The 27277-nt window shown below is 35.8% G+C and overlaps 1 protein-coding gene across 1 annotated transcript in view; it reads right to left on the bottom strand.

Annotated features, from left to right (window-relative positions):
• Window positions 1-27277, bottom strand: part of vipr2 (vasoactive intestinal peptide receptor 2) — a 44720-nt gene that overhangs the window by 2065 nt on the left and 15378 nt on the right. Inside the window, exons 2-10 of the mRNA XM_032564781.1 lie at window positions 24840-24945; window positions 19202-19315; window positions 13946-14037; window positions 7215-7312; window positions 5110-5242; window positions 2898-3048; window positions 1831-1891; window positions 1581-1650; window positions 765-856 (exon numbers count right to left, since the gene is read on the bottom strand). Of these exons, the coding sequence (XP_032420672.1) occupies window positions 765-856; window positions 1581-1650; window positions 1831-1891; window positions 2898-3048; window positions 5110-5242; window positions 7215-7312; window positions 13946-14037; window positions 19202-19315; window positions 24840-24945 (917 nt within the window). The remainder of the gene's footprint in view (window positions 1-764; window positions 857-1580; window positions 1651-1830; window positions 1892-2897; window positions 3049-5109; window positions 5243-7214; window positions 7313-13945; window positions 14038-19201; window positions 19316-24839; window positions 24946-27277) is intronic.

Here is a 27277-nt window from a genome sequence, read left to right as displayed (position 1 = left end):
ATTAATCCAGGACAGGTGATAAAAATAGGTGAGTGATTATACTGATGTGCAACAGCTCAGTGAGAAAAGAACAAGAATAAACACAGATGATAACATATCAAATAAAACGTAAGGAAATACCTGACTACATATAAACACAAAGAGAAGAACGAGACAAAAACTTATTTAAAACATGAAACAAATAAGATTCAAAACCAAATCTCAGAGGAACAAAACACATTCACAGATTTGGTAAAGTTTCTTCAAGGTTTGGTCAGAATTTCAGGTCTAAATGAGGGATAATAATCAAGTCAGCTGTGGAGCAAACTGGATTTTTCTAGCTTTTCTCCTTCTACCTTTTATTACTGTATAAGTTCAACAAAGCTCAGATTTCAGGACAAAGACGCTTGAAGCTTCAAAACATAGTTTCTAGTTGGGAGGCTTCATCAGAAGGTAGAAAAAGATGCAACACGGCAAAAACAGAGATTTCATCCTCTTTTTAAAGGCTGCATCATGAGACGCTGCCTTGGTCAGTTAGTGTTAGGAAACCCTCAGCATTTCTGACAGCTGGAGAATACAAAATGCACAACACAAACTCTGCTGATCTGTTTTTCTAAATATATTTTGAAGCATTCAGCTGAATTTACTCCGACTGACTGAGCAGGTATAAACACACAAGTGTTGACACATATTGTCAGCTCCTATCAGCGATTATTAGCATAAATGCTAAATAAAAGCAGGGTTTGGATAGCAGGATGTCTGTGTGGGATGTTTGTAACAGTTACCTGTACTGTGATTGGTCGTTGCCGCCGATGTCAGGACATCGCAGCTTCTGAACCAAGATCCGAATGATGTTGATGAACTGGATGAAGTTGACCTGGAGACAGAAGGATAAAATCATGAAATAACTGACAACTTAAAGCAGAAATATGAAGTTTCTGAATGTATGATTTAAGCAGAGTTGGGGAGTAATTTATTACATTTCCTCAGTTACATTTACTTGAGTAACTTTTTTGAAAAAAAAAAGAAGTACTTTTAGGAGTATTTTTATTGGCTGTTCTTTTTACTTTAACTTGAGTAATTTTATTATGAAGTATCTCTGCTCTTACTTGAGTAAAATTTCTGGATTTTAAAATGCATAAAACTGCATCCCTGTCCCCACAGCTGCAGCATGTTTAATGGCTGCATGGCTCCGTTTCTTCAGAGTAACTTCTCCCTGCAGAGACCTTTAAAGGTTGACAGAGCTGACTGTGGGATGCCGGTCAGCAGGAGGAAAACCAGCAGGAAGTCCGGTGATTTTAATGTCCACAGACGAGGATTTCTCAAACCTGAAAGCACAGCTACTGCTGGAGCAAAGCTCACTGGTGCATGCTAATTAGACAGCTTTTTCAGGCTTATTAAGACCCCAAAAGATGGAGCCATCAGTAGCATTTATTTGTCTTTAATTCATACTTGGAAAGCAGCACAAAAAAACCATTTTTTACTTCGTTTATGTTTAGATTTCCAGAAAATAAAAAAAAGAGAAACATTCCAACACCTCCAATAAGTTGTACATTTACATCTAGCCTCATAAATGTACTAATTTTTAAACATCAACCTACCAAAATGGAGACTACAATTGGGCCGTTGATCACCCAGTTGGGAATGGGGTTGTCGTTCCTTTCCCAGCATCTACAAGGAACATCAGTGGAAAACAAATCCTTTACATGTGAAGTAATAAAAAGTCAAATTAAAATCTGGATTTTTCTACATTGTTCAAAATAGTAAATTTAAATTATTTTCACACATCTTATGTTGGAGTGAGTCGGATGTGAAGTTGTTTATGGACAGATGGGTAACAGAGGAACTCACCCTGTGTCTTCCAGGTAAATCCTGGTCATTACCCACACAGAGACGAACACAGTGGGGATTCCTGAATAAAAGAGATTTTTATATCAAATCACAAAGAAGAACTTTGAAAATGAAAAATTAGTCCTCTGCTACTAACAGTTTTTGCTTATTTCTCAAATATTCTTATTATTAGTGCTTTGTAGTCTTAAAAAATTTAGGTTTAAATTTACTTTTTATAATTTCATAGTGTCTCCTGAGACTCTTTGGTTTTGGACATATAATAAACTTTCTGATGCATGAAAAAAGTGCAACAATTAATGCACCACTTAGTTCCAACTAAATCTTGAAAAAAAATTAGCCATTTTTTGTAGCGATTTCTGTAAGACAACAATACATCCTGAGATTTCCCACATCCTGTAGATACGTTTGAACTATATAGTCTATGTTCCCAAATAATAACAAAAACAACCCCAGAAGTACAAATTAAATTAGATTTAATTCAAAAATATTTTATTACTCCCAAGAATATGGGATTATACATCAACAATGTCACATTTGGAAGAAAATGGTGAAACTTGCAAGCCTAAAAACAACATCTGGACTGTAAAATACAAACTCCAAAAATAGATGTCATGAGAAAAGAACATTATGTGGACACAATCAGGGAAATAAAAGCTTGGGTATGAATGGCTCTTCCATGAGACCATGACCTGAAAAATAGAGCCAAAGTAGTTACAAAGTGGATTTCGGTAAACAGAGTGAATGTTTAGGAAAAGTGGTTACAAAGCCCTGATGTTAGTTTTATAGAAAATGAGCGGTCTGAACTGAAAAACTTTAAGAAAAACAGGGACAAAAATTCCCACAAATTATTGGGGGAAGCTTGTGGAAGGAAATCCAAATGTTTATTTAGCAATTCTACCAAACAGAAAGAAAATTTAACTTAAAGTAAAAACAGTCTCTCTTATTATTCTGGAACAGATGGACAACAGAAAAAGTTTTATCTAATTTAATGTCAAACATTGAAAAATGCCTCTTTTGTTATATTATACAAATGATTTTTTAAATCTGCCATTCATCGGGTTACCTACCCCAGCCGATAAACATGTAAATGATGAAGTGTTGGTTCTCGGAGAAGATGACCACCAGCAGTGTGTGGAGGTAGAGGCCCTCCACCAGCAGCCAGAAGAAGTTAGCCATGATGAAATAATGGAAAAACACCAAACTGGCTTTACATCCCACCTGAAGGAAACACACAGAGCTGCTAATTAAACACCAGTTCAAATTTCTGACAAATCAACATTAAATTTGGTTTCTAATATGTGCAGTAATACACTCACTGCAAATGGTGACTGTTTGTTTTAGATAGAAGAAAGGAGTAAATTTCCACCAAAATATTCAACCATATTAAGAGTTACAGAAAATTTCCAAATAAAAAAAGGACATTTCCTGAGTTTCAAAAGTTGAAAATGTTCAACTTTTTTAAATTTCTAAAAGTCACAAATTCTTGACTTTCCAAAGTCATTAGACATTTCCATATTTTTTCTACAAAATTTCTGAGATTAATCTAAACATTTCTAAGCTTTCTAAGATAACTAATTTTCAAGTTTTCACACTCAGACAATTCAAAGTTTTTTCTAGAAAATTACAGAGATTAATCTCAAAATTTCAGAGTTTACTCTTATTTTCTACCTACTGTGCCCTAATACTGTGTCGTGTAATGGGGAGGTGGAAAGAGACAAATATTATTCAAATGAAAATATGCTCATTTGTGTTCAGCGCCTCTTGGTCTTTACTCGGTTGAGGCATCTTTTGTTACCATGGACTGCAGCAAAATCGTTTTAAGAGGTGTGAAAACTTTTGCAGAACTCCATAAAACTTATTTCCTATTGTTGGACTTTTAAAATCTCTTTCTGTCCAGAACAGCAGAATTAATTAATCTGTTTGTGATGCTCTTTGTTCTGCTTTAAAATTGGGTCATTGGGAGGACAAACGTCATTTTGCAGCACATAATGTCACAAGCAGTTTAAAGTTCAGAGTCCCTGCAGTTATCAGAACATTTTCCCAATGTTAGATGTAAGGCAGGTAGAGGACAAACATGAGTAAAGTCAGATTAAGGGCAAAAGAAAAGAAACTTTTATTGGTTTAGGGGTTCAAAAACACTGAGGATGTTATGGAAGTACAATAAGGTTTCACAACATGAAGAGCTGTGATAAAAAAAATCCTGTTGGGTCTAAATTTGTTTCTAAAAACGTGTTTAAATATTGAGAGTGAAATTACATAAATAAAATCAGCATCATAGTGATAAATATAAATAGTCCAACACATTAGGAAAAGAAAACTTTGTAACTCCAACACTGAAACCTGGAAACATTTCCTTGTTAAAAATGACTCATTTCCTGAAATGATGTAAAGATGGGAAAATGTAAAATGTTTTGGCAGGTGATATTACAAACATAGTATGTGCCTCAATTAAACAAAGAAATAAAGGAATAAATACATATAACAAATCACAGACCATAATTTAATAAAATTTATGATTTCTTCTGGGCTGAAACTGCAGTGTAATGAATAAAAGAGGTGAATATATCACCATTTCTACTGCAAAGTTGTCACTTTTAATGCAATTTTTAATGTAACGTTTTGAAAACAAAAAGAAATTCTCCATATTAATCTAACCTAGAAATATTCTCTAATTGAGTAAGACCTTCACTGAATATGGGTTGTTCTCCCATTTGCATGTGACCTCATTTCCTGGGTCAAAGCAGAAGTCATTGACCCGGGTTTAAGTAATTGTGCATTCAGGCTGGACGTGACTGCACAGAAAGCGGCAGAAAATTAACCCAACAAACACGCAAACCACAGATTTATGCCCCTTTCACATTTAAACACTGGATTTTTGAGTTTTAGTTTGTTTGCAGTGGCCGCAGTTTCACCAGAACCACGACAGAAAAGCAGAATTCAGCTTCTATGCACCACTAATCTGGAACAAACTTCCAGAAAACTAAAAAGATACCGAAACACTGCGTGCCTTTAAATCAAGGCTAAAAACCCACCTATTTAGAGTTGCCTTTGATTAGTAGTAAATGGAACATTGATGGAAATATTTTATGTGCTTTTGTTTGATGACAATGTTTACTGCTTGTTTCATATTATTTTTTATGGTGTAAAGCACTTTGAACTGCTTTCTTGCTGGTATAATTTGTGGCTTTGTTTTTACTTTACTGTGTCCGTCTCTGTGAAATCTCCTTAACGTTGGAGTGACTCGTCGTTTTTCTGGCTGAGGAGAAGTCGTGACCTCACCAGAGACGGCTGGTTGGAGCACTGCGAGCTTCGGTTGAAGAGGATGGCGTCTTTGACGAGGACGGCCACGGCTCTCAGGATGAAGGAGATGAAGAGGTTGAGGTGGATGTAGTTCCTGGTGCAGTGGAGCCTCCTGTGCAAACGTTGCACAAAATAAAGATAAAAGAGGTAAATTAGTAAAATATTTGTTGATGTGACAATGCAACAGTTATAAACTGTCACAATAAGCAATAAATCTCATGATAAATTAGAACAAGCTTGACAAAAGACTCAACTATCGCCTGTTTTGAAAAACAATGTTTACAAAGACTTTGAAACTAATTTTTGTTGTTCTTTTGGTTATTTTATTCATTTATTTATTTATTTGGGATATTTAAAATATCTTCTGGTTTCTTTGTTGAATGTTTGCTGGAATTTAAAGTTACTGAGCTTGAAAATGGTTTCAAAACGACTTCTAGGACAATTTATCATCTAGAAAAATGTGTTGTTTGAATTATTTAAAAGCATTAACAATGATTCAAAAACATTTGATCTATACATTTTTCAATTATAATCTTAGGAGGTGCAACATTTTTCTCTTAGTCATAAAAAACTTGCTCTACCTTCTTTGCAATAGTCTTTATTTTGTTTTCTCAAAAATGTAATTAATGCAATTAAAACGTTAGAGCTGAAAACAATAATTAAATTTCTCATGACCTGCAGAAACAAACACTTTTAACTTGAGAAATGAGAAAGCTGTGAAATGCAAATGTGATCCATTAGTCGCAGAGTCAATTTAAAATCCAATTAAACTCACTGGAGGCTCTTTCTCAAGCTCTACTGATCTGTCCAATTAAAGCACAGAGGGACAAAGAAATGGACAAAGACTTTGGTGGCTTAAAATTAAATATTTCAAACATAAAATGTGGCTTCAGTTTTTGATGGCAATCAAAAACTTTCAAAGGATTTTTAAAGAAAATTCAATCAAATGAAAGGAAAAAAGGGAGGAAATGGAACAAAAACATTTAATTTTTATGACAAGTGCAAAACTTTGAATAAAGCATAACAGACAAGAACTTAGACAGAAAATTAATACCTAAAAGCATTCAGAGGGAGCTGAATACAAAAGTGTCTTAATTATTCTGGGGTCTTGATTACTAGCTTGAAGATGCTTAGCATGAGGTAATTATTACAAGTTTGATCGCCTGCCGTCTGTGCAACCTGGAGATTTACAATCAAAGTTTGAAGAACCGTTAAAAGAAAGTATAAAACAAGTGAAGAAAAGGGTCAAAGGGTCAAATACTGTAAATGTGTCGTCGGTTTTCCCAGCTGGAAAGTTTAAAAGTTTTTTCGGACACCCTATTTATGGTCTCCATTCAACAATTTTCAGATAATGCCTAAAATACAGTTTTTGTACAAAATCCAATAGTTGACATATGTTTTATTAGCAAATCATTAAGAGGCTTGTATTTACACTAAAACTAAAACTTCAATGATGTCCAGTTTCTAATATTAAAGCTTTACCAAGTTTAAATCTGTGTGTTAAAATGTAAATATTTATTGGAGGCCGCTGACTATTTTGTCATTTGTGAGGTCAAGCACTGATGTTGGATGAGATTATCCGTCTCACAGTTTTCACTCTAATTCATTCAAAATGGTTTCTATCAGATTTAGGTCAAGATTCTGTAACAAGTCAGTAAAAGTCTTGAGCAAACCACAAACAAACACACAGTATTATAATGGCAGGAGTAGTGAAACTCAATGAGTTGAGACATTTTTTGAGTCATTTTTGCCTCATCAGCCAACACTGAGGCAAAGACGACAGGCAAGAAAATTCCCCAACGAGTTGTACATCAGGTTTGTAAGGTTATTCGCAGGGCACAAAAGATAAATCAGCATTAAAACCCAAGTCTTTAGCAGTCAGAAAAAGAATGAGGGACGCAAAGAGTGAACACTGTCAGAAGCATTTTGCACATACAAAATGAGTGAATAATAATTTAAATGAGTTTATGAAAATCAGCCTTCAAGGAAAATGCTAAAAAATAAACATTAAATACCGCAGTTACTGCAGCACATGTTTTCATGCTGCCATAGACATAACATACTGTTGAAATATTTGGTCTTACCGGAAGAGACAGAGGATGGCGGTGCCTGTCGTCAGAGCGATCAGAGACAAACTGTGACCCAGTGTGTACAACGTCTGAACGACCACGTAGAAGACCAGCTGCGGACAAACAGAAAACACTTTAAATCATTTTCATGTGGTTTCATATGCTCTCCGCCCCGTAAGAAAGCACTGAAGCTTTTATTTGACAATGAATGCTTTATTTCTCAACAAGAACATTCTCTTTACACCATGATGTTTTAATAAAAACAAAGTCGTTAAATTCAAGATAATCAAATCTTACACCAAAACAAAGAGCAGAGACAGTGCTCAAAAAACGTAAATTAAAAAGCACAGTAAGTATTACACATATCGTCAAGAATTCACAGATTACAAAGCAGACTTTTGATAAATGTCATTTATCCCAATATTTAAGCATTTCACACCAAAGACCAATTAAAATACAGCCTTCTGCATCTTCAGTCATCAACATCAGGAAATGTAACATTAATCTTAGGAGCATGCCAGAAAGAAACCTTTTCTGTTCCACCATCACAAACTGTTTTTCTAAAATCTAAAACATATAGTCAAATCGAAACAAGTAAAGTTCAGCGGATATAAAATCAGCCTTCTTTCAGACGAGGTGAGGAGAGCAGGGTTACCCAACTGCATTCCTATCCTAACTGAAGGAACTACAGCACAGGGCATTCTGGGTAAATGCAACCAAAACAAACGAACTGTCTAGCGCTAGCGGGAGAAATAGCTCATGGTCTTTTACCAACAAGAAGGAAGTTGTGCTTTTGTCTTCCTGAACGGTTTTTGTGTTGCTTCCTTCAGCAGTTTGTGGCACAGTGCCCCCACAGGAGACGGGGGGAACTACTGGTTTTAAATGCAGTGTGAAAGCAAACCGCAGAAGCTAAAAATGCCAAATGTTGCACTTTGGTTCCTATAATCGAACTGAGTCTATCAGGTGCAAAAACATATTATGTATGGTGTCCAGAATATTTTATGTTGATTTGTTTAGGATTATACAAAGTACAAATTGTAAGGGAGTTAATGTTTTTAAAAACAATTCATTAGTCTGGACAATGAATTCAAAAAGTGACCGTTTCAAATATTGTGATGGCAAAAGAGCTGCCTTCTGCGTTAGCTGGAGCTCACCAACTAGAAAAGGTAATTTAAAAACATATATTCTAGTCATTTGCTTCAAGTTGCATAAACTCAACTTTAGCTTCAGATTTCTAGCACAATGATTAAAACGGCTTGCTGCCGGGTCAAACAATAGAGACAGAGTTATGCGACCACTAATCGTTCAGTCTTCCTTCTGGATCAACTAGTTTAAACGACAAGCAGCATTAGAAGCTTAAAGTCTTACTGACTGCAGTGTTATTATATCACATCTCCATGTTTCTGTTGAGCTAGCCTGCTTACAGCTCGGTGATTTCAGCTGAAATTAAGAGAGGAGAGCAGGACAGGGTGACATGAAGCGAAAGAGAGAGAGAGGACAGCACAATGGGCAATTTGTGACACAAAACGAGCAAATAGGAGGAAGCCGCGGTTGCACAACAAAAAAAAAGAGCAGAAAACAGGAGCAGAGTGGAGAGCAGAAGGTGGATTTCACGGCTGACATGTCGTACAGAAGTCCATGTGCATATCTTTAAATGTTTTAAAGACATGCACATGGACACCCCGGTATGTGTTTCCATTTGGTTTTCCTGTGACGGATATTGGGTAGTTGAAGGTTCATGCAGGGAGATGAAGACAGAAATAATCTCCTGACATTCCTGGTGATCCTCGAGGCGCCGCAGAGACAAACGTTATCCAGAGCAGCTGTCAATCCAGATGACAAACAGCTTTCTGCATCCGCTACGACAGCAGCAGAGTCACTTATTCCACAAAAACAGGACTTAACTTGTCTTAAATACCAAAAAAATAAATAAAAATGTTCCAACAAAACCTTCACTTGGAAAATAATGACCTTCTGATGCTGAGTGAAGTTTTTTCCCGTTATTTAACAAAATACATAATATAAAACATAAAAAAATAATAGAAATGACCATTTTACATTTAGAATGCTTTCCAGACATTATATCTTAAATAGTCATCTAATAACACACCTAAAATAGGAATATAGGGATAGGAATGTATAAACAAAACAACAACAACAAAACCACAATAAAGAATTAAAACCAAAATAAAAACCAAACCTGAGATTTATAGTAAATTAAACTGATATTATTGAGAAAAGTTTGACTAAAAGTTGTAATTTTTTTTTTTTTAGAGATTTACAAAATAATTGTTTTTAATGCTTTCTCAATTGGGAAAAATGTTGTTAAATATTTATGAATTACTCAAATTTATTTGCATATCTCAGTAACAAAGCAGTTCAAAGCGCTTTGTCATAAAAACACAAAAATATAAAGTCAAAGAAACACCAACCAGTGAAAACCAGTAAGAAACATTTTGATGATGACCATCAAAAAAATAATCAATACACATTAAATAGGAATGTCAAATTTGGAAAGCAGTACAATATTTTTTTATTCCTTATTGAAATTACATATTTTCCAGAAAAATAATCAATTTGAAGAAACTTAGATATCAACAAGCATTGTATTTCCTTCCAAATATTATTTACAATCTCACTATAAAATCATTTTCTAAGTTTTTTAAACAAGTCCGTGAACTGTTTTCTTTTTTAAGTGATTTCCTTGAAGGTTTTTTTGTGGGTCGCTGCAGAGCTGGTGCAGAGAGGCAGCTTTGTGCATCTTGTGAGCTGAAGAGCTTCATTAACTCGACTGTGTTGGAGGGTAAAAGGAAACTTGAAAAGAACGATGATTACCAATGTGAACATAATTATTCAGGCTTTGTTAGCGATAAACATTTTATTCAAAACAGTCTCTTTGCTTTGTAAACCTCGAATTGGTACTAGAAACATCTTAGCTTGATGTGAAAATGACTCTCATACCTGCGTGGAGAGCAACAAATACACAAACGGACGAGTGGAGCATGGAAGCCTCAATCTGCAACATTTAATCCAACATTTTTATTCTTCTGTTAGAGGCGGGGCCGATGACATCATCATCATCATCGTTTATGTTAGAAAAGACACCTGATTACCAGAGTTGGGCTTCTCTGGTGTAAATGTTCACTTACTAAGGATATTACCGTCTGAGGAAGAGAATGTAATGAGTTACAGGCAGTGATCCAATCGCCCAACAGCCGGTCAAAACATGACCAAAGAAAACATGATGTCTCCTTGGACATTATGACCATGACTGGTGTCTCCATCCATCCATTCAATATCAATCTATTCATCACCCATTCATCCTTTTCTCCATTCATCTATCCATCCAACTGTTCATCCACCCACCCATTATTATTTATCAATCTATTCAACATCCATCCATTATCAATCTATTTGTCATCCATTCATCCATCCAACTGTCTAGCCATCCATTTGTCCATTAATACAAACATTTATCAATCTGCCCATCCTTCCTTCTATCCATCTATTCAACATCAATTCATCCATCCTTTAATTTATCCATCCATTGGTTCATCATCCATCCATTCATCCATCTGTTCTCCATTGAGCTGTTCATCATCCATCCATTTCAGATTCCATATTTTACTCCTGACCAGTGGAATTTGTTTCATCATTTTACTTTAAAAATTGACAAAGACTTGAATCCAGTCTGTAACCAGAACATAAGAGAAACACACATTTCATATTTACTGTATTTTGCTTTTTCTGTCCAGGAAAACCTGAACTGGACTGTCAGCGAGTCTGGATGTTCAGAAAAATAAATCCTGACCACGTTTGTCACGCTGCTTTTCTTTTATGTTCAGTCATCTTCAAAAAAACAAAAACTGAGTTTTTGGCACTTTGAAAGCTTTTTCATATTTTCCTGTGAGATATACATAAAAATCTGTGAATACATTCGGTAATTGTTGTCCTGTCTTCCTTTGTCTGGAGAGACGGTCCAATTTTCTCTGCCAGAAGCTTGTTATTGTTTAGGATGTTGTGGCTGTTTGGTTGAGTGTCAACAGTGAAGCTGAACCCAGAGAGACCGGCTGGAAGTTAGAGGAGCACAATGGATGATTCAGAGGAAGAATGGGACCCTGACTGAGCCGCAAACACACAGAGGCCAAACACTGTTCATATCACAAATCCTTCTGAAGGGTCCAAACGTTTGAGGAAAGAGGAAAAATAAAAATCCAGAAGTGGTTTTAAAAAAAGCTAGTGATGAAAATGCTTCATGATCATTTCTATGCGACAATGTGCACAGATAAACACTAGGTGGCGCTACAGTACTTTCCCCTAGACGAAAAAAGTGCCCTTTTAAAATACTTTTTTTAAGGTCTATTATTTAATTTCTGAATTTAAGCAACACAAAAATGAATCTGAAATTTGTTGAGCAAATAAAACGATGAAGTGTAAAAAAATTGTTAGAGTGTAAAATGAAGCGGTGAGATTATATTTCTCCTATTTTAGCTTCCCTTCATTGTTAAATCCAGAACAGAATTTTAAATTCTCCTACTCACATAGAGTTCTAAATCAGCTGACCCATTTCTGCCAATAACGTTGTGTTTTCGTTGTATGTATTATTCTCCTGACTCTTTAAACTCGTATCTCTGAAGGAGTTACGGCTGCAACTACAACTCTTACAAATTCAGCTTTGATTCAATCCAAGATGGAGGAACTGAAGGAATCACAATCAGCTTTACTTTCTAAACTGGTTTGCACAAACAAGAAGCTTAACTTTGGTTTCTCAAGTTCACAGCATAAATTTATTACTGAATATAAATAAAATGTTCAGTTGTAAAGTGCATTGAGGTGACATTTATTTTGAATCAGCCTTAAATAAACTGCAATGAACTAACTTGCATGTATTTTTGAAATGTCAGGTTGCAGACCTCCTCCACTGAATTAATTTAAGTTAAACTTTTATTTTAGCCTTCATTTAGGTTGTGTCTCTTCACCAGCCTTACTGAAGCAGACGAACACATCAGAATCCACTTTAAAAGGTGAAATATGTGATTATATGAGCAAGCACTTCCTTTGAACCAAATTAAATTTGACAAACTCAATTTATTTAAAATCTTGACAACAGCAGATCCACAGCTATCAGAGCACACTTATTTAAACATCTGAACAGAACATTTCCAGTGTTTTACTCACTGCGGATAAATGATCAGATGTTTCCTTTAATTCAGACACAGGTCCGAATTTCTGCAGATGGTGGGAGGAAGATAAAGTTTGAAAAACTAAAAAAAACCCAACAAGCAGCACTGAAATGTCTGCAGAGCCTTAATTAGGTAGAGAAGAAACACAACAAGTCTGCAGCCGTTTTGATGGGATGTTGTGGGAAATCTCTGAATGCTCCAACGGTTAGCGGGAACAAAAACAACCGAAGATCCAAACAATGGAGACTTTTTAATACCACAGGCGAAGATAACTACAGACTCTGTGGTGCTTTTATTTTCATTTAAATTAATTTTAATGCAACTTTCAACAGTTTTTCTGATCTTATACACATGTTGAAGAGAGATATGGTGTAAATAAAGTTGAATCGAGCGCCACCTCATTAACTCTGTGCTGCATTAAATATATAATTAAGGGTCAAGTAGTGTGAAATACCCTTTAAATTGTAACATTGTATTTAATTGGGAAAAAAAAGAATAAATATAACTTGATTTTGGTAAAAGTTTTGAAAACAGTTAAACTAAGTCCAGCAAATTTAAAGAAGATTTAAACGTACTTTTTAAACGTTTATACTAAGCACTTTAAATAAGTTGAAGGCCTTAGTTTAGTTTATATGACATGGGGATTGGCCTGGAAGCTAATCCCACAATTCATTGTGCCAACACCAGCAGCAATAATAAAAACCACTTTTTTTGTCAAAAAGATTGTTTTAAGACATTTAAGGGCAAAAGGAAGAATGAGTCTTTTTCAGAGAAATGCAGTTCTTATTAGCTATTTTTGGCATTTACATTTGCACACATTAAACACCATGAGTGAGTAGAGAAACAAATAAAAATCAGCAGCCAGGAGTTAGTTTAATCAATAAATGTTTTTATATACATAGATTCAAGTTTAAATTTTTTTTTAATGCTATTAGGAAGCTTTGGGGTTTGTCTACAATATACAAATGCAACGATGCAACGAGTTTTTTAAAATAAAGAGATCTAAATAAATTTTGCAGTGTTGTGTGAAATTTCTAAAGCATAGCATTATATAAGCTGTTTTTTGTTGTTGCTATTTTTCAAGTCAGTAACTTTGTTACTTCTGAAGAAAATTTCAGAAAAGAATACAAAATAAGTTATAATAGTTTTCTTTTAAACACAGACTCGATTAGTAAGAAACTACATTTTCCCTCATTATTAACTACAATCTAACGCAGATTTACAGTATTAACAGTTGTGCTCCATCACTCAGTCAGTGCCCGACAGCATGAAATGAACAACTTAACAGCGATTTGCTGCATGACTGAAAGCAAATGGTTTTATATACTGATGGAGAAAAAAAACTAAACATCTCTCTCAACCGTTGTGCATATTGACCTCTGAACGATCCAACCTCCTGCCACTAACCAGTGCTAATTAACAGCCAAGCCTGCAGGCCTCGTCGATTTGAGGCCACTAATGATCCTGACGATGCTGCAGCTTCCTGTCAGCATCACAGGCACGATCTGTCTAAGATTGGTGGGAATTTAAAAACAGAGTAAATCCAAAGGGAAGGGACGCTACCTTCTCCTGGCGCGTGTCCAGCCCACACACGCTGCTGATGTTTGGGAAAACCTCCGACCAGCCGGCTGCCGTGCAGTTCCTGCTGATGTTACCTGGGAAGAAAAGATGAAGCGAGAAAAATCACAGCGAGTCCAAAAAAAATATTTCTACTAGCAGGAACGACGATCTGGCTGCACAACTGCTTCAAATGTAGAAATACAGGGAAACTGAAGTAGTGCAGTCAAGGTGCGAAGGAAAGTGAGAAGTAAACATAATCTGCACTGAAAAAAACCCACAAAGTGACCAAGTCTAGTTTCTATTGCAAATATCTCAGTATGCTTTAAATGAGACAAAATTTTATTTATTTACAAGTAACTTCATAGAACGATAAAGAAGTTTGTTTTAAGTCAATAATCTCTTCATATTACAAGTTTTAGTTCCACTGGCAGATTAATTCATTTATTAGATGGGAAAAATGTATTTTTATAAGTAAAATAAATTGTCAGTGGAACCAGTACTTTATTACCAATCTTAAAACAAGCTCCTATAACTTGCTAAAAAGTTTTAAGTTTTGTCTAATTTCAAATCTAAGATATATGCACTAGAAACTAGACAGAAATACTTGGTAAGATTTGTTTTTGCAGTGTAAATTTTATTATCTGACATCTTAAACTCCCATCCCAAAAATCCTACTAGTTTTTAGTCTGTATTGGTAGAAAGTAGGTGAAACCAAACAAACAACTCTAAGCAAAGCAGCAGGAATGACATTATTGATCTAATTTACAAACTCATCTACACAACTAAAGGGTCTGCAAAATGAAACATTTGATAGAGAACGACTCAAAGTTTATTACAAAGAGAATAAATACAACAAAGAAAAACCTTCCACTTTGTTATATGCAAACATAATGGTGATTATAAAAGAAACAAACAGAAGTAATTTATTAGAAATTTATCTTAGAACATTCAGATCTTTCCAATGGTTTAGTAGTGTTAGCTTTAAAAACATATAGAGGCATAAACCTCAACATAATGTTACCACAAACAAACCCCATATGTAAAGTAAAGTCACCACAGCAATGTTCAAACTAAAGCATTATGAAATTTAGAAATATATTTAAGACATCAAGAGGTAAATAAGTTCAATCTCAACCATTTTGACAGACACAAAGCTAAAACTTAATCACATTTCCAACTTTCCAACACTTAAAACAATTACAGATAATGTTGGGAGTTCTTAATCTGCCCCCCCCCCACTTATTATATTGGAATTCATGCAAAATATATAAACAAAGACATTGCATATAATTTAGCAAAAACAATACATTCGTTTGATAAAATATTTCAACCTGCATAAAAAGCAAAAACAAAAACAAAAAGTTTCTCTGGAGAAACATATTAAACTTTTGATACTCTGGTCCTGATACTAAATTATGCAGCTTAAACTTAAAACCACATGACCTTTTTGTCAAAGGTCAACATTTTACTGTCTTCTCAGTATATTTAACTTAAACTGCTCCTGAGAGAATAAACAGACTTGAATAAACCCATTTTGTCAGCTTTTCTCTGAGTAGCTGTGACATTCGGAATGAAAGTTTGGTTAAAAATGTAAAGATCTTCACACTGCAGAGCTGACATGTACAGCTTTAGCAGCGTCTGTGTTGTTCAATTATGCAGGTGTAAATATTTCATCAAAGCTCTCACTGTAACAGAAAGAGTCAAACACTTTAGGAGGGAAAGCTCTGCCACAAAGTCAGGCGTTCTGCACAGAATTCGTAATGAAAGGCTGGTGAAACGGCGTGACATTTACGAGCTGAGAGTAATGCAGCCTGCAGGATGGAGTCACACCGCGCCGATGGACGTTACAGCAGGATTATGCTTCAAATTATGACCAAGAACAAGGCAGGATGATGCAGCCCATCATAAAACTGGTGAGAGATACCAGAAAAAAATAAACTTCAGCACAAATATCTGACTTTTTCAGTGAACATGAAAGTCAGATAAACCATGATGGATCATAGGAGAGATTTCATTTAAGTTTGATTCTTTTTCTTGGTTTCATGTAAAGCAAATATTAATTTATTCTTCCATTAAAAGGTTGTTATCCAATTCTTTTAAATCCTAGATGAGACATGATGTGAGAAGAAAAAGCTTTAAACATTTGAAACCTTTTGAATGGTTAACCAATTAGTCAAAAGTTCTTAAAAACTTTGTTTTTTTCTTTCTTCTGTGTTTAATTAAATAAAGAACAACAAAAAAACATAAAGAAAATTAGGGATTAATATTTTAATTAATGGGCTGCACAGTGGGGCAGTTGTTAGCACTGCTGCCTTGCAGTAAGACAGTCCTGGGTTCAAATCCCATCATGGGGTCTGTCTGCATGGAGATTGCATGTTCTCCTCATGACTTCTCTGCCTTTTTCCAATGCTCCAAATGCTAACTAGAAACAACCAATCAGAGCTAAGGGGAGGGTTTTACTGCCGTCATGGCTACCGATAATGGTGTTTAAACGTTTTTTGTGTAATGTTTTGTTTTTCTTTGCCATTCGCACATTTAGCAGCGCGTTCACACGAATAATTGACAGCGCTAAGCCCCTCCTCCTGGCTTTGACTGCATTTCCTCAGACTTCAATAGCAGCTCAGGGAAGAGGTGAAGGAGATCAATCTTTTTAACAGATTATCTGTCTCATACGACACAGTGACAATTTTAACAAATACGTAAAAAACATTTTTTATAAAAGTTACATACTGCCACTTTAAATGAATTTATTTTTGTAATTCCAATTTATGCAACTTTATTGTCAACTAAAAAAAAACCAGGATACTTCTAGGGTATCGTTGTGACAAAATGTTGCAGAAAGCTCAAGATCAGCTCAAGATCAAATACTAAGAATGTAAATTTGTTATAATCCAGTTAGATATTAATGGTCATGGCGTTGAAGCACAATGTACTGTGACCTTAATCTGGTGTCAATCAGGTCAGTGGAACATTTAGTGATAAGAAGATTCAACATTTCCACCAAAAGTCTGGATTTTCTCTCCCAGTCTGTGACTAAAAACATGTTTTATGAGATTTTTATGCAGCAGCATCACAGCAAATTGGACTCTAAGAAACTACAGGATAAAGAAATCTGACGATGACCTGGGGGCAGCGTTGAACCGTGTAGAGCTTAGAAAGGAAACATTCTTTAACACTTTAAGACTGCCAGAACAATTTCCCTGAGGCCATGTATAAAACACAGCGAACGTCTCACAAGTTGTGGAAAATTACCGGTAACCATCCCGTCTCGTTGCTGCAGCAGATAAGAAGCTTAATTGCGTTTGTAAATAAGTGCCATGTTCAGTAAACTGTGAAGTGCTGAGGGACATTTTCACTGCCAAAATCAGAGCGGTGCACTGCGAGTTCAGCTCCCTTTGGAGAAGCCCAGAATGCACTGCAAGAAGCTCAAAGCATCACTGGCTTGCCGAGTGGAAGTAAGCACACGTCTGCCCTTACTGTGCCCCTAACAAACCCTCTGCACTGTTATCCTGCAGGCTAAACCCAGCCGAAGCCCCCAGATTATGTCCGTGGGTGCAATGCTTGCAGAATATTGCAGTTCTCAGGAACCTCAGGGCAGGGGGAGGTCAGGAATGAAGAAAAGTTTGGATGAGTAGAGCACGGAAATATTTAGGTTTTAGACTGAGAAAGATATAAGGCAAACGCTAAATCCCTGCATTTAAAAATGCTAAACTTTGAGAAAACTGCGCAGTGATTTCTAAAGGTCAATGAGCAGCAAATCCTCAAATTTAAGAAGGTAGAGCTCTCAAAAAAGGCACAAAATTAACCAATCCATGGTCTAAAAATAGCTAGTTATTGTAATTTTATGTAAAAAGAAATTAACTGTTAAGTACTTTTTTAAAAATGGTTTAAACTGGTATTTTAACCATTTTCTTTCTTTCCAACAAGAATCCAACAAGTGTTTGTAGTTGGAAGTCCTCTTTTCCATGACATCATCTTCTTTCCAAAATTTTTACATTTGCAACACTATCCCTCTTGAAAACAAATGAAATTGTTCTCAAAATTTACTTCCCACAAATTTACGACATTTTGAGCTCACAGAATGTTTTTTCTTGAAAATTTCTGAGACGAATCTCAAAATTTCTGAGTGCAAATCTTGCAAATCTACAAATTTTCTAGCTAAAATTTTTGTTTTTTTCTTGAAAATTTGTGCAACAGTACATTTTGATGACAAAATGTACTTTTTTTTTTCTATGTTCAATGGCCGATGTAGGCTGTAAATGACATTTAAATTTTTGATAGAAACAAAAATAGTTTTTATGACACATAAAAGCCTGATTGACACAATGAACACAAGTCACATCATTAAGTTACTTTCCAATCACCAAATAAAGTAAAAAGCTATATTTCTACCGAATAAAAATACAACAAAGAATGAAAAAAAGTTGAGATTCTGGAACTTCAGGGAGCATCCTGTAGATACTAAATGTTATTAAATGTTAGTCCAACAGCGTAAGCGTGAAACATTTCAATAAAAAGCTTCGGTAAAAACGCTGCGACTTTGGCGGGGAGGAACTGTCCCACAGAGAGAAGTGTCTGTACGCCGCCGGGTGCTTAATAATGTTCAGTCATCAATTTGGAAATCGGAGCAGAAACCCAAACTGTCGTGCAGGGAAAATGTGATGTGGAGTCAGGAGGGAATCCAGGAGCCGCAGAGTCACTGAGACGAGACGATAAGTGAGGGTGAATCACGGGACATGAAGGACAGAACGTCTGCTGAGCGAAAACTGTCTTCTGACTCGCTGTTTGCATTTAGAAATGCATTTAGAAATGCATTAAATAAAAAACATGAAAGTCTCTGGAGGATTGCAGCAATCTAGACACAGTTGCATCATGAATTGTATTGAAGACAAAGAAATATGTTGCAAAATGTTACATTTTTGTTTTTATTTAATAATGAGAGGTTTTTGTGCCCTTAAAAATGTTATGTTACTTTGAGAACTTATTGTTTCAGAAATGTATCACCATGTGAAACACACTTATACACAGATGCTTGAAAGCCTTTATTTTTGTTGATTAAGTCTTGTTTTGTTAAAAAGCCTGATATTTGAAATTAGGATATTACATCATACCAATAAAAAAAACATTTTAAAACCAGAAATGTGGGTTTAATGAAATGCATATTTAACACCTGCTTAAAGATCATTTTCAAAAGACAAAATAATAACAAAAAAACATCTTTATTATTTTTTTCACCAGATTTATGAAATCATAGCTTACCATTTCTGCTGAATAATAACTTGAGGGCTCGAGGACAGGGGATGGTGACTGTCTCTCCGAATTCAGCTCGGTCCCAACACGCGATGTTGTCCCAGGTTCCTCTGCATCCCGGCTCTGTCCAAAACAAACAGAACTCCTTAGTAAAATACTCAACTCAACACAGTTTCGTAACACGAGCTGAACTGAAACAATATTTGCAAACTGTTTTCTTCTGATTGTTGCAAACAGATGCAAAATTATTAAATTGTACATCTTTGAAAAGAAATAGTAGAGCCTCCTGCACAACCAACAAGAATGGAGAAAGTGGTTTCTGGATGGGAAGTCAACAACAAAATACTTTTCTTTTCCAGCAGCCATTGTACAGCTCATACAGCGATAAAACCAGCTGACCAAACGTGCTGGAGCTTCTTCTTGCTAGTTAACAGCGTAGAGTGAATTTGCTCATTTTCCAGACACCAAAAAACGTAAAACTTATTGGTTTGGAATAAGCTGAGACCCAAATGGAAGTACAAAAATGTGCAAAATGTGAATACATTTTGCAGATCCCCCGTAATCGCTTCTAATTAACGCCTGTATACTGCATTATGCATGATTTGTCTCAAAAATTGCCGTACAAGTGGAGAATCGGCTTGAAATGGGCCAAAAATTGCACATTGTACGCCAAAAAAAGCGGACTGTAAGATGCAAAAATGAGTCTCAAAAACAAAAGAAAAAAATGACAAAGGGAAAAACAGTCATGCCTGAAGAATTAAAAAATAAGAAAAAGATTGCACAAATTTTATTTGCTGAAGAAAAAGTGAAGCCATCTGTAAGACAAAATAAAAACTGGAGCGGAACTGGATGACACAACATGACAGAGATCCAAATTATTCCAGTAAATCCAAAAAGAGCTGACTGAGAATCAACAAATAGAAAAATCTGGGAGATTTGGCTAGTAGAAGGGTGTCCGTTTTTTAAGACCAACTTTTCCTGAGTTAGAAAAAGTGTTTTAGATCTTTTTGTTTTATGCATTAAAACAACAATTTAAGCCACCATCTTTTATAGAGATAAAAAAAAATAGACGTTTGCACATTTCTACATAAAAAACTGAATAATTAAAAAGCGGCCCCATTTTTGTTACACAACACTAACAAGACCAAAGAAGAAAATGTCTGTACATATTTGTCTGTGCATCCATCTCAAGCTGACTAAAAGTTTGAACAGAGAGAAACTTGACCCTGGGTTGACATGAGGGTAGCACCGACCCTGCAGAAAGACAACAAATAAACTCTAGACAGAAATAGCTCCTCCTGCTCTCAGCGTGAGTCCTAATGGTGCTACGCTGCTGATGGCAAACAGTCAACTGGGCTTTTTACTGATAGATGAGTGGAGACAGTGTGTGTCACATGAAGCTCTGCTCCACAACATCTCTGCTAAAGATCCTTTGCTAGCATTTTTATAGCTGTAAAAATACTATAAAACAGGCCCAAAATAACGCAGAGACAGAAACAAAGCTGCAGCCCAAACTGGATGTGACATTTTTATGTTGCTCAGCTGAAGATCATATCAAAAATCTGAAGCATAGCTATTTTGTCAGAGAATATTAAAGACACTGACAGATCTAGTTTAGAGTACGAAGGTCAAAATGTGTAGCGTTGAAATCTAAACTAGTTCAGCAGATATTTCCATAGACATTTACTTACAGCAAAATCTCTCTATTGTTTTCATTTGAGCTCAAGACCAAAAGATATTTATAAAAATCTTTCTGCTGATTTTTCTCCAAGTCTGATCAATCAACACATTTATCTGCTGTGACGATCCACAAACTGCTTCTTCTTCTTCTCTGATGGTTTATTTCCAGGCATTATTGTCAAAAGGTCTGAATGTGTTTTCAGTGAAATATCAAGTCCTGTCACATCCAGTAAGTGTATCATTTATGATATGCTTCCTTTGCATAATATATATTGCATTTATGTTAGAGAAAAAAGTAGAAACTCTACAATCTGTCAATGCAGGGGAAGTAGGTTTTCCTGGTGTTACTGTCTGCATTTAAATTAACCTTAAAATTGTGCAAATTGGAATTACAAAAATAAATTCACCAAATGGAAACATTCCAATTTTTTTGTGCTAGAATGAGGTGGTTTTTCAGCCGTATCAGAATTACTGTATTTCGCATAACTGCAATGGAGACACTTTTTATGCATCACACGAGTCACTTGATCAACAACCAGATAATATTTCTGGAGAAAAAGTAAAAGATGACAGGAAGGAAGATGATGGCATGGCATGTTTTTTTTTTATTATTGCATGAACAAACTTCTTCATGCGATTTTAATTGCATTTCCTATTTAAAGAAACGTTGCAATTGTGAAATCTTGCTTTTTCAACATAAGCGGAATATTGACAAAGTTTTCCTAACATTTGTCATATTGTATTTTAATTTTCCCTCACATGATAATCTCAAGCAGAAGGTTCAAATTCTTGAACAGAAAAAGGTTAAATAATTGTTTGCCATATGAATCAGGAAGCTGAGCCACCTACTACGCCGTGTCAGCCAAGTCAAGCATTCAGCATGCTGAGTTGGGTGAATCTTCATCAGAGTAGACATCAAGTAATGGTACAAGGGGGTTATTGCTGCAACATTTACATATCAGCAGTTTCTATTAACAGAATTTATTGCATCTCTAAAGATAGCAAAACGTTTTGGTGTTCAAAAGACAATCAGTGGCGTAACTGAAGATATGATTTTAATGTTTTTGATTTCACATGAAAATTACCCACTAGGGCAAAGATCGAGTGCAAGAAAACTTTTTTTTTTTTACTATTTTCTAAATTTAAACAAATATTTACTGCTAAAAGAAAGAAAACTCCCAACAGCTGAGATTAAAACATAAGTGAGGCAAAGTCATTGTACTGACTTTATTTTCCCACAAATATTTGAGTCTGAGCCTTAAAAGTAGCTAAAGGAGAAGGTCCCAGTTACAACCTGGGAACTCTCAACTTCTGATCTGAACGTTTCGCTGCTGGGAAAGGGTCAAAATGGCTGAAACTGAAAGAGTTTGAACCTCTTTGCTTGTTTGTCTAAACCTGAACAAAAACACAAAACTATTTGAGGTCACATTTAATTTCAGAGTTATTTACAGATTCAAGTTTTGATCCAGTCCAATTTGAAAAAAGTTTCCATTGCATGTAGTCCATTTTCTGTATGCACTTTTGCTTATTCTGGGAACAGGACCGGCACTTCCACCTTCTGCTCTTTAAGAAAGAGAACTTTAGCTGTACGCTTTAATTGAAAACATCTTCTACATCAATTTGGGTGAAATAATATATTTATACATTTTGAATTTAAGCTCACCAATCATGCTGTAAAGGGCCCAACTCTGGTTTTTGTTGAGACTTAACTTTTTAACCAGCATTTAACTCCTTCCTTTTCCACATTTTTAAATATTTGCAGAAAGTTTTTGTCTTCTTTCCTCTCTCTGTTTCTATCCATCCTGCATTTTCTCTCTGGCTGATTGGCTCTTATGTTGATTTTGCTGTACAGATATTGCTCTATTCCTCGAGAGGTTTCAAGACCTGGGGCTCATTTGTTCCAGCCTACCACTTCTGACCGCACAACAGCTCTCTGCGGACGTCTAATGCAGCAGCAGCAGCAAGCTATTCTCTTGGAGGCCGCAACAAATATAAATGTTTCACTAAATGGAAAAAAAAACTAAATTTAGATTCCATCCTCTCCCAGAGTTTTTATATCAGCAGATTGAAAGAAAAAGTCAGTGGATAAATGGGTAGAAAGAATGTGAAAGTAGAAGTGCGGTAGTGGAGGGTAAGAGACGACAAAAGAGGAGGAGAGAGGAAAGAGTGTGAGTGTACTTGTCCCGGGGGCAAAACAACTCCAACACCAATCCAAAATCATCGGTGCATGAAAAAAAACTCAGACTAAGTGATCCATCCTTTCACAAACACACATCAGGGGCGAGACCCAAGGTTTTAAGCAACAACTCTTAAAAAAGCCAAATGTAAGAAGAAGTCACTTTAACAAGCTGAATCGAACAACTGTACTCCCTAAACCTCCTTTAAATATGGATTTTTGCTGCAGGCAAACTTTGATCTATTTTTACTGCAAAGTCCAAATGCTTCCAACATGTTGAGGTGTGTCTCATTGAGAAATACTCCTCACACAGCAGAGTTAACTCAGACAGGACGGGATGCACCTCAGGAGTTTTATTTCAGGCCAGCCATATCTTCCAGAGAAACTGTGAAACTAGCCAGCTTCATCTATAGAAAACTCTTTCCTGCTGAATCTTTCTGCATTTAGTGCAAAGCTGAACTTCTGTCAAATTTCAGCCATTTTGTCACGTTTCCAAAATCGTATTTTTTTCTACTTTGTAACACTGGCTGCAGACACTGAAGACCCAGAAGCAGGAGTTAATAAACGGAGCATTTACTGTGAAGAAGCGTGTGTGATTGATATTCTTCAGATCAACTAATGTGGATTCTTCGCAAACATCTTGGAACTAATGATCAATGCAAAACCACCCACCAAGAAGTATTTCATCTTTGATGTTAATGTAACCATTTCCACCGCCTATTTTTGCATCCTGTGAAAAAGAAAACAGCAAAAAGAAACCCATTTCCATCACAGAGTCCTGTTCTGATAGAATCATAACAAGCGTTGCCGTCATCCAAATTTGGGCAAACGTAGAGGAAATCTCATGCCTCTCTAATCCAGTTTAGTTCAAGTATGATTTGCTTGTAATCCATTTTTAGTCCAGTAAATTGTTCAAAGACCTGACCTGAACTTTTATAGTTTGTTTATGTGTTCTGAATCAAGCAGGAAAGATAGAAAATCACCAGATTTAACAAGATCTGAAACAAAAAGCTCTAAATTTAAGACCAGACATTTAAAAAAAAAGCTTTTTCAGTCTGTGCTTCCTCTTCATGTTTCCTCTTTTAAAGATGCTTTCAGCAACAAGGACATCAGAAAAACAGTACGATTAATTTAAAACATCTGTTTAATGCTGAGGTTCCTGCAATTAAACTAAAGCGACTGCATGCTGATTAACTCACAATCCTACAGCAAAAGAAAATTAACACTGGATGGTGAAAATATGACCAATTAGGCAATTTTATGCAAGTTAAAAAGCAATAATTAAACAAAATTCAGTTCTTTAAAAGTCTTCTTGAATTGTTAAAAAGAAGACATGAGCAAAGAGTTGCCATCTATGTTGCATATTCACACCACTGCTATGAAATTCACAGAAATGTTTGCTATGTAATTGTTTTTGCAATAGTAACACCGACAAATGACATGTTATTCCATGCAGATGCTCTGTCTGCACTGCTGAAGACAACTCACTACAACACAGGTGTCAAACTCCAGTCCTCAAGGGCCACTGTCCTGCAGTTTTTAGATGTTCCACAGGTACAAAACGCTGGAATGAAATGGCTTAATTACCTCCTCCTTGTGCAAATCAGTTCTCCAAAGCCTTGCTAATGACCTAATTATTCTATTCAGGTGTGGTGCAGCAGAGGCACATCTAAACGTTGTAGGACACCGGCCCTTGAGGACTGGAGTTTGACACCCCTGCACTACAACATGCTGAGCATGTGCAGAGGCTGTAGCTCATTAAAGTGACAGATATTTCCAAAAAATGCTAACCTTTATCGTCGCCAGCAGCCTCCTCTTCCTTCAGCTTCCTCACACAGTCCAGCCGATCTTTTTCCACCTCCAGCAAGAAGCTACATGTTGGATGTCGAGCGACAACCTGTGTCGAATAACAGAAGGATTCAGTAAATGAGCTTAAGCTGCCAAAACCCAAGTTTTACTTTAAAATAAAATAAATAAATGGATTTAATCAAGAGTAAGTGAGGATGTCTGAAGAGGAACAAACACAACGCCTGAGGCCAGAAAAGACTGAAAAAAGTTTATTTATTTGTATTATTTATTTGCACAGGACATTTCTGCAACAAGGGAGATCAAAGTTCTTTACATCATAAAAACATCATACAGTCATCAATTGTGAAACAAGCAGTAACATTTTGTCAAATGCCATCATCAAAATCATCAATGCACATCAGCTATATTGGTCAAAAGCAACAAACAAGGCGGGTTTTTAGCCTGGATTTCAAGGAATTCATTCTGGATGCACCCTGTTAACCTGAGTGCTGAACCATGATTGATCAAATTTAGTTTCAGTTCAAGTTCAACTCCAACTCAAACTCCATTCACATGACGAGAATTTCCCACACAGCAGTTTGTTGTAACATCCCAAATAAAAAACAGTTTGTCCAAATGGTACCATCCAAAAACTCCATCAATTTGTTATCAAACTTGCAATAAAACTGTTCTCTTTTACCACAATGCAGTATTTCGTTGTATTATCAAGTCACTTTTTTGTAAATTGTAAAATCCTTTTTCAAAAACAATATGAAAAACATACAATTTTACCCAAACAAAGTAAATTTTACATTTCAGCAATTAAGTAATTTAGATAAATGCTATTATTCAACAATAATATGCTAAACAGAATAAAAATCTAAGTGAAAAGCCCAGAATATGCTCACCAAGCTCACGGTGGGGACAACAGTAAGGTGGCTCTCAGTCCAGACATGTGGGGTACTAGAGAACATATCAAGGTATGTTTTTTATTCTTTAACCACAGTGATAAGCCATTTCTCCGTGAATAAAGTATCCTATATACTTTATTTTAGACATTACCTTTAGCTGAAAGCAGAACGAGATGAACTTTCAGGAAACTAACAGCAAATAAGGGCTAACGAGGCTAGCTAGGTAGGCCCAACAGTACTCTTAAAGTCGTCAAAAAAACTGAAACTCCGGTCTGTTTACACACGTCAGCTGCTTCCAGCTTTGAAGTTGTCTGATAAACGGCAACAAATATTTGCAAACTGTCTGTTGAACGTTTATGTCCAGTATTTTTCGGTTTTAAACTACTCAAACTCTCACGCTGCGCAGCTCCACAGACTCCTCCTCATGTCGCTCCCTGCTACTCACATAACAATGCTACAGACCCGGAGACGAAGGGCGGGACCTACAGCGACAGGCTGCATTCTGATTGGCTGAAACACAGTGGACTCTAGATTTTCTGTTTGTTAGGTAGGCTATCCTGCTTTCCTAACCTCTGTTTTCTTAAAGAGGCAGTGTCATTTTCTGTTGGTTGCATAAGGACTTAAGAACTGGGGTGATGTGCTCTATCTTCCTGGTTTTAGTGAAAACGCCAGCAGCATTGCAGTACTCATTGAGACTAAAGTGAAATTCATGGATGAGTTTCTCTGGCTCTTGCGGGAACATTAGTCCTCTAATCCTGGAAATGTTCTTCAGGTGATAGAAGGCCGACTTTGTAACTGTCTTTATCTGGCCCAGATTCCACCCTGATTTCTTGTTTCTAGCTGTGTGCTGACTCTTGTTATTCCTCTTTCGGTCCAAAGATAATAACTTCAGTTTTATGCTCACAAGATTTTTTTTTTCTTTTTATATGCAATGTAGTATCTGAGCAACAAGAACACATTTGGGATCATTTACAACAGTTTTAGGTTGAATGTATGAAAATAAATCTGATTAAATTAACTGGAAGATAAAAAATCTCTAAAGGGTTTTTTAATACCCTTTAAAAAAGGGTGTTCTTTCTTAAACAGTAGCTGTTTAAGAAAGAATGCTGTCTTTCTTAAAGAAATTAAATCATGTTAGTCTTTGCTTGCTCTCCACTTGTGTTTTTAACATCCCATGCATGTTGTTATGAAAACGGCTAAATAAATAAAGTTTTATTAATTATAGATTGATAAATCACACAAGTATAGAAAAAAAACATTTTCAGTAAAGTAGAAGCAATTTAAACCCAATACAGAGAGATTTATACATACTTTCAAAGTATAAGTTTCATCTTTTCTGTTTATCCTTTTAATTGTTTAAAACTACAGACTCTGCATAAATTATTTAGATGTAGAAAAATATTAAACAAAATGCTGGAAGCATCCAATAACAGTAAATATGCCATTGTTGTGTATAAATATGTGTTCATGAATTTCAAACGTCCCGTTCTGATTCCAGCTCCACTCCAAACTCATGTAAAGGACACAGAT

The sequence above is a fragment of the Xiphophorus hellerii genome, chromosome 6 (assembly GCF_003331165.1).
Source record: "Xiphophorus hellerii strain 12219 chromosome 6, Xiphophorus_hellerii-4.1, whole genome shotgun sequence".
Taxonomy (NCBI): Eukaryota; Metazoa; Chordata; class Actinopteri; order Cyprinodontiformes; family Poeciliidae; genus Xiphophorus; species Xiphophorus hellerii.
The sequence above is the reverse complement of the archived record's forward strand: the minus strand, read 5'-3'. Positions and strand labels throughout refer to the sequence as shown.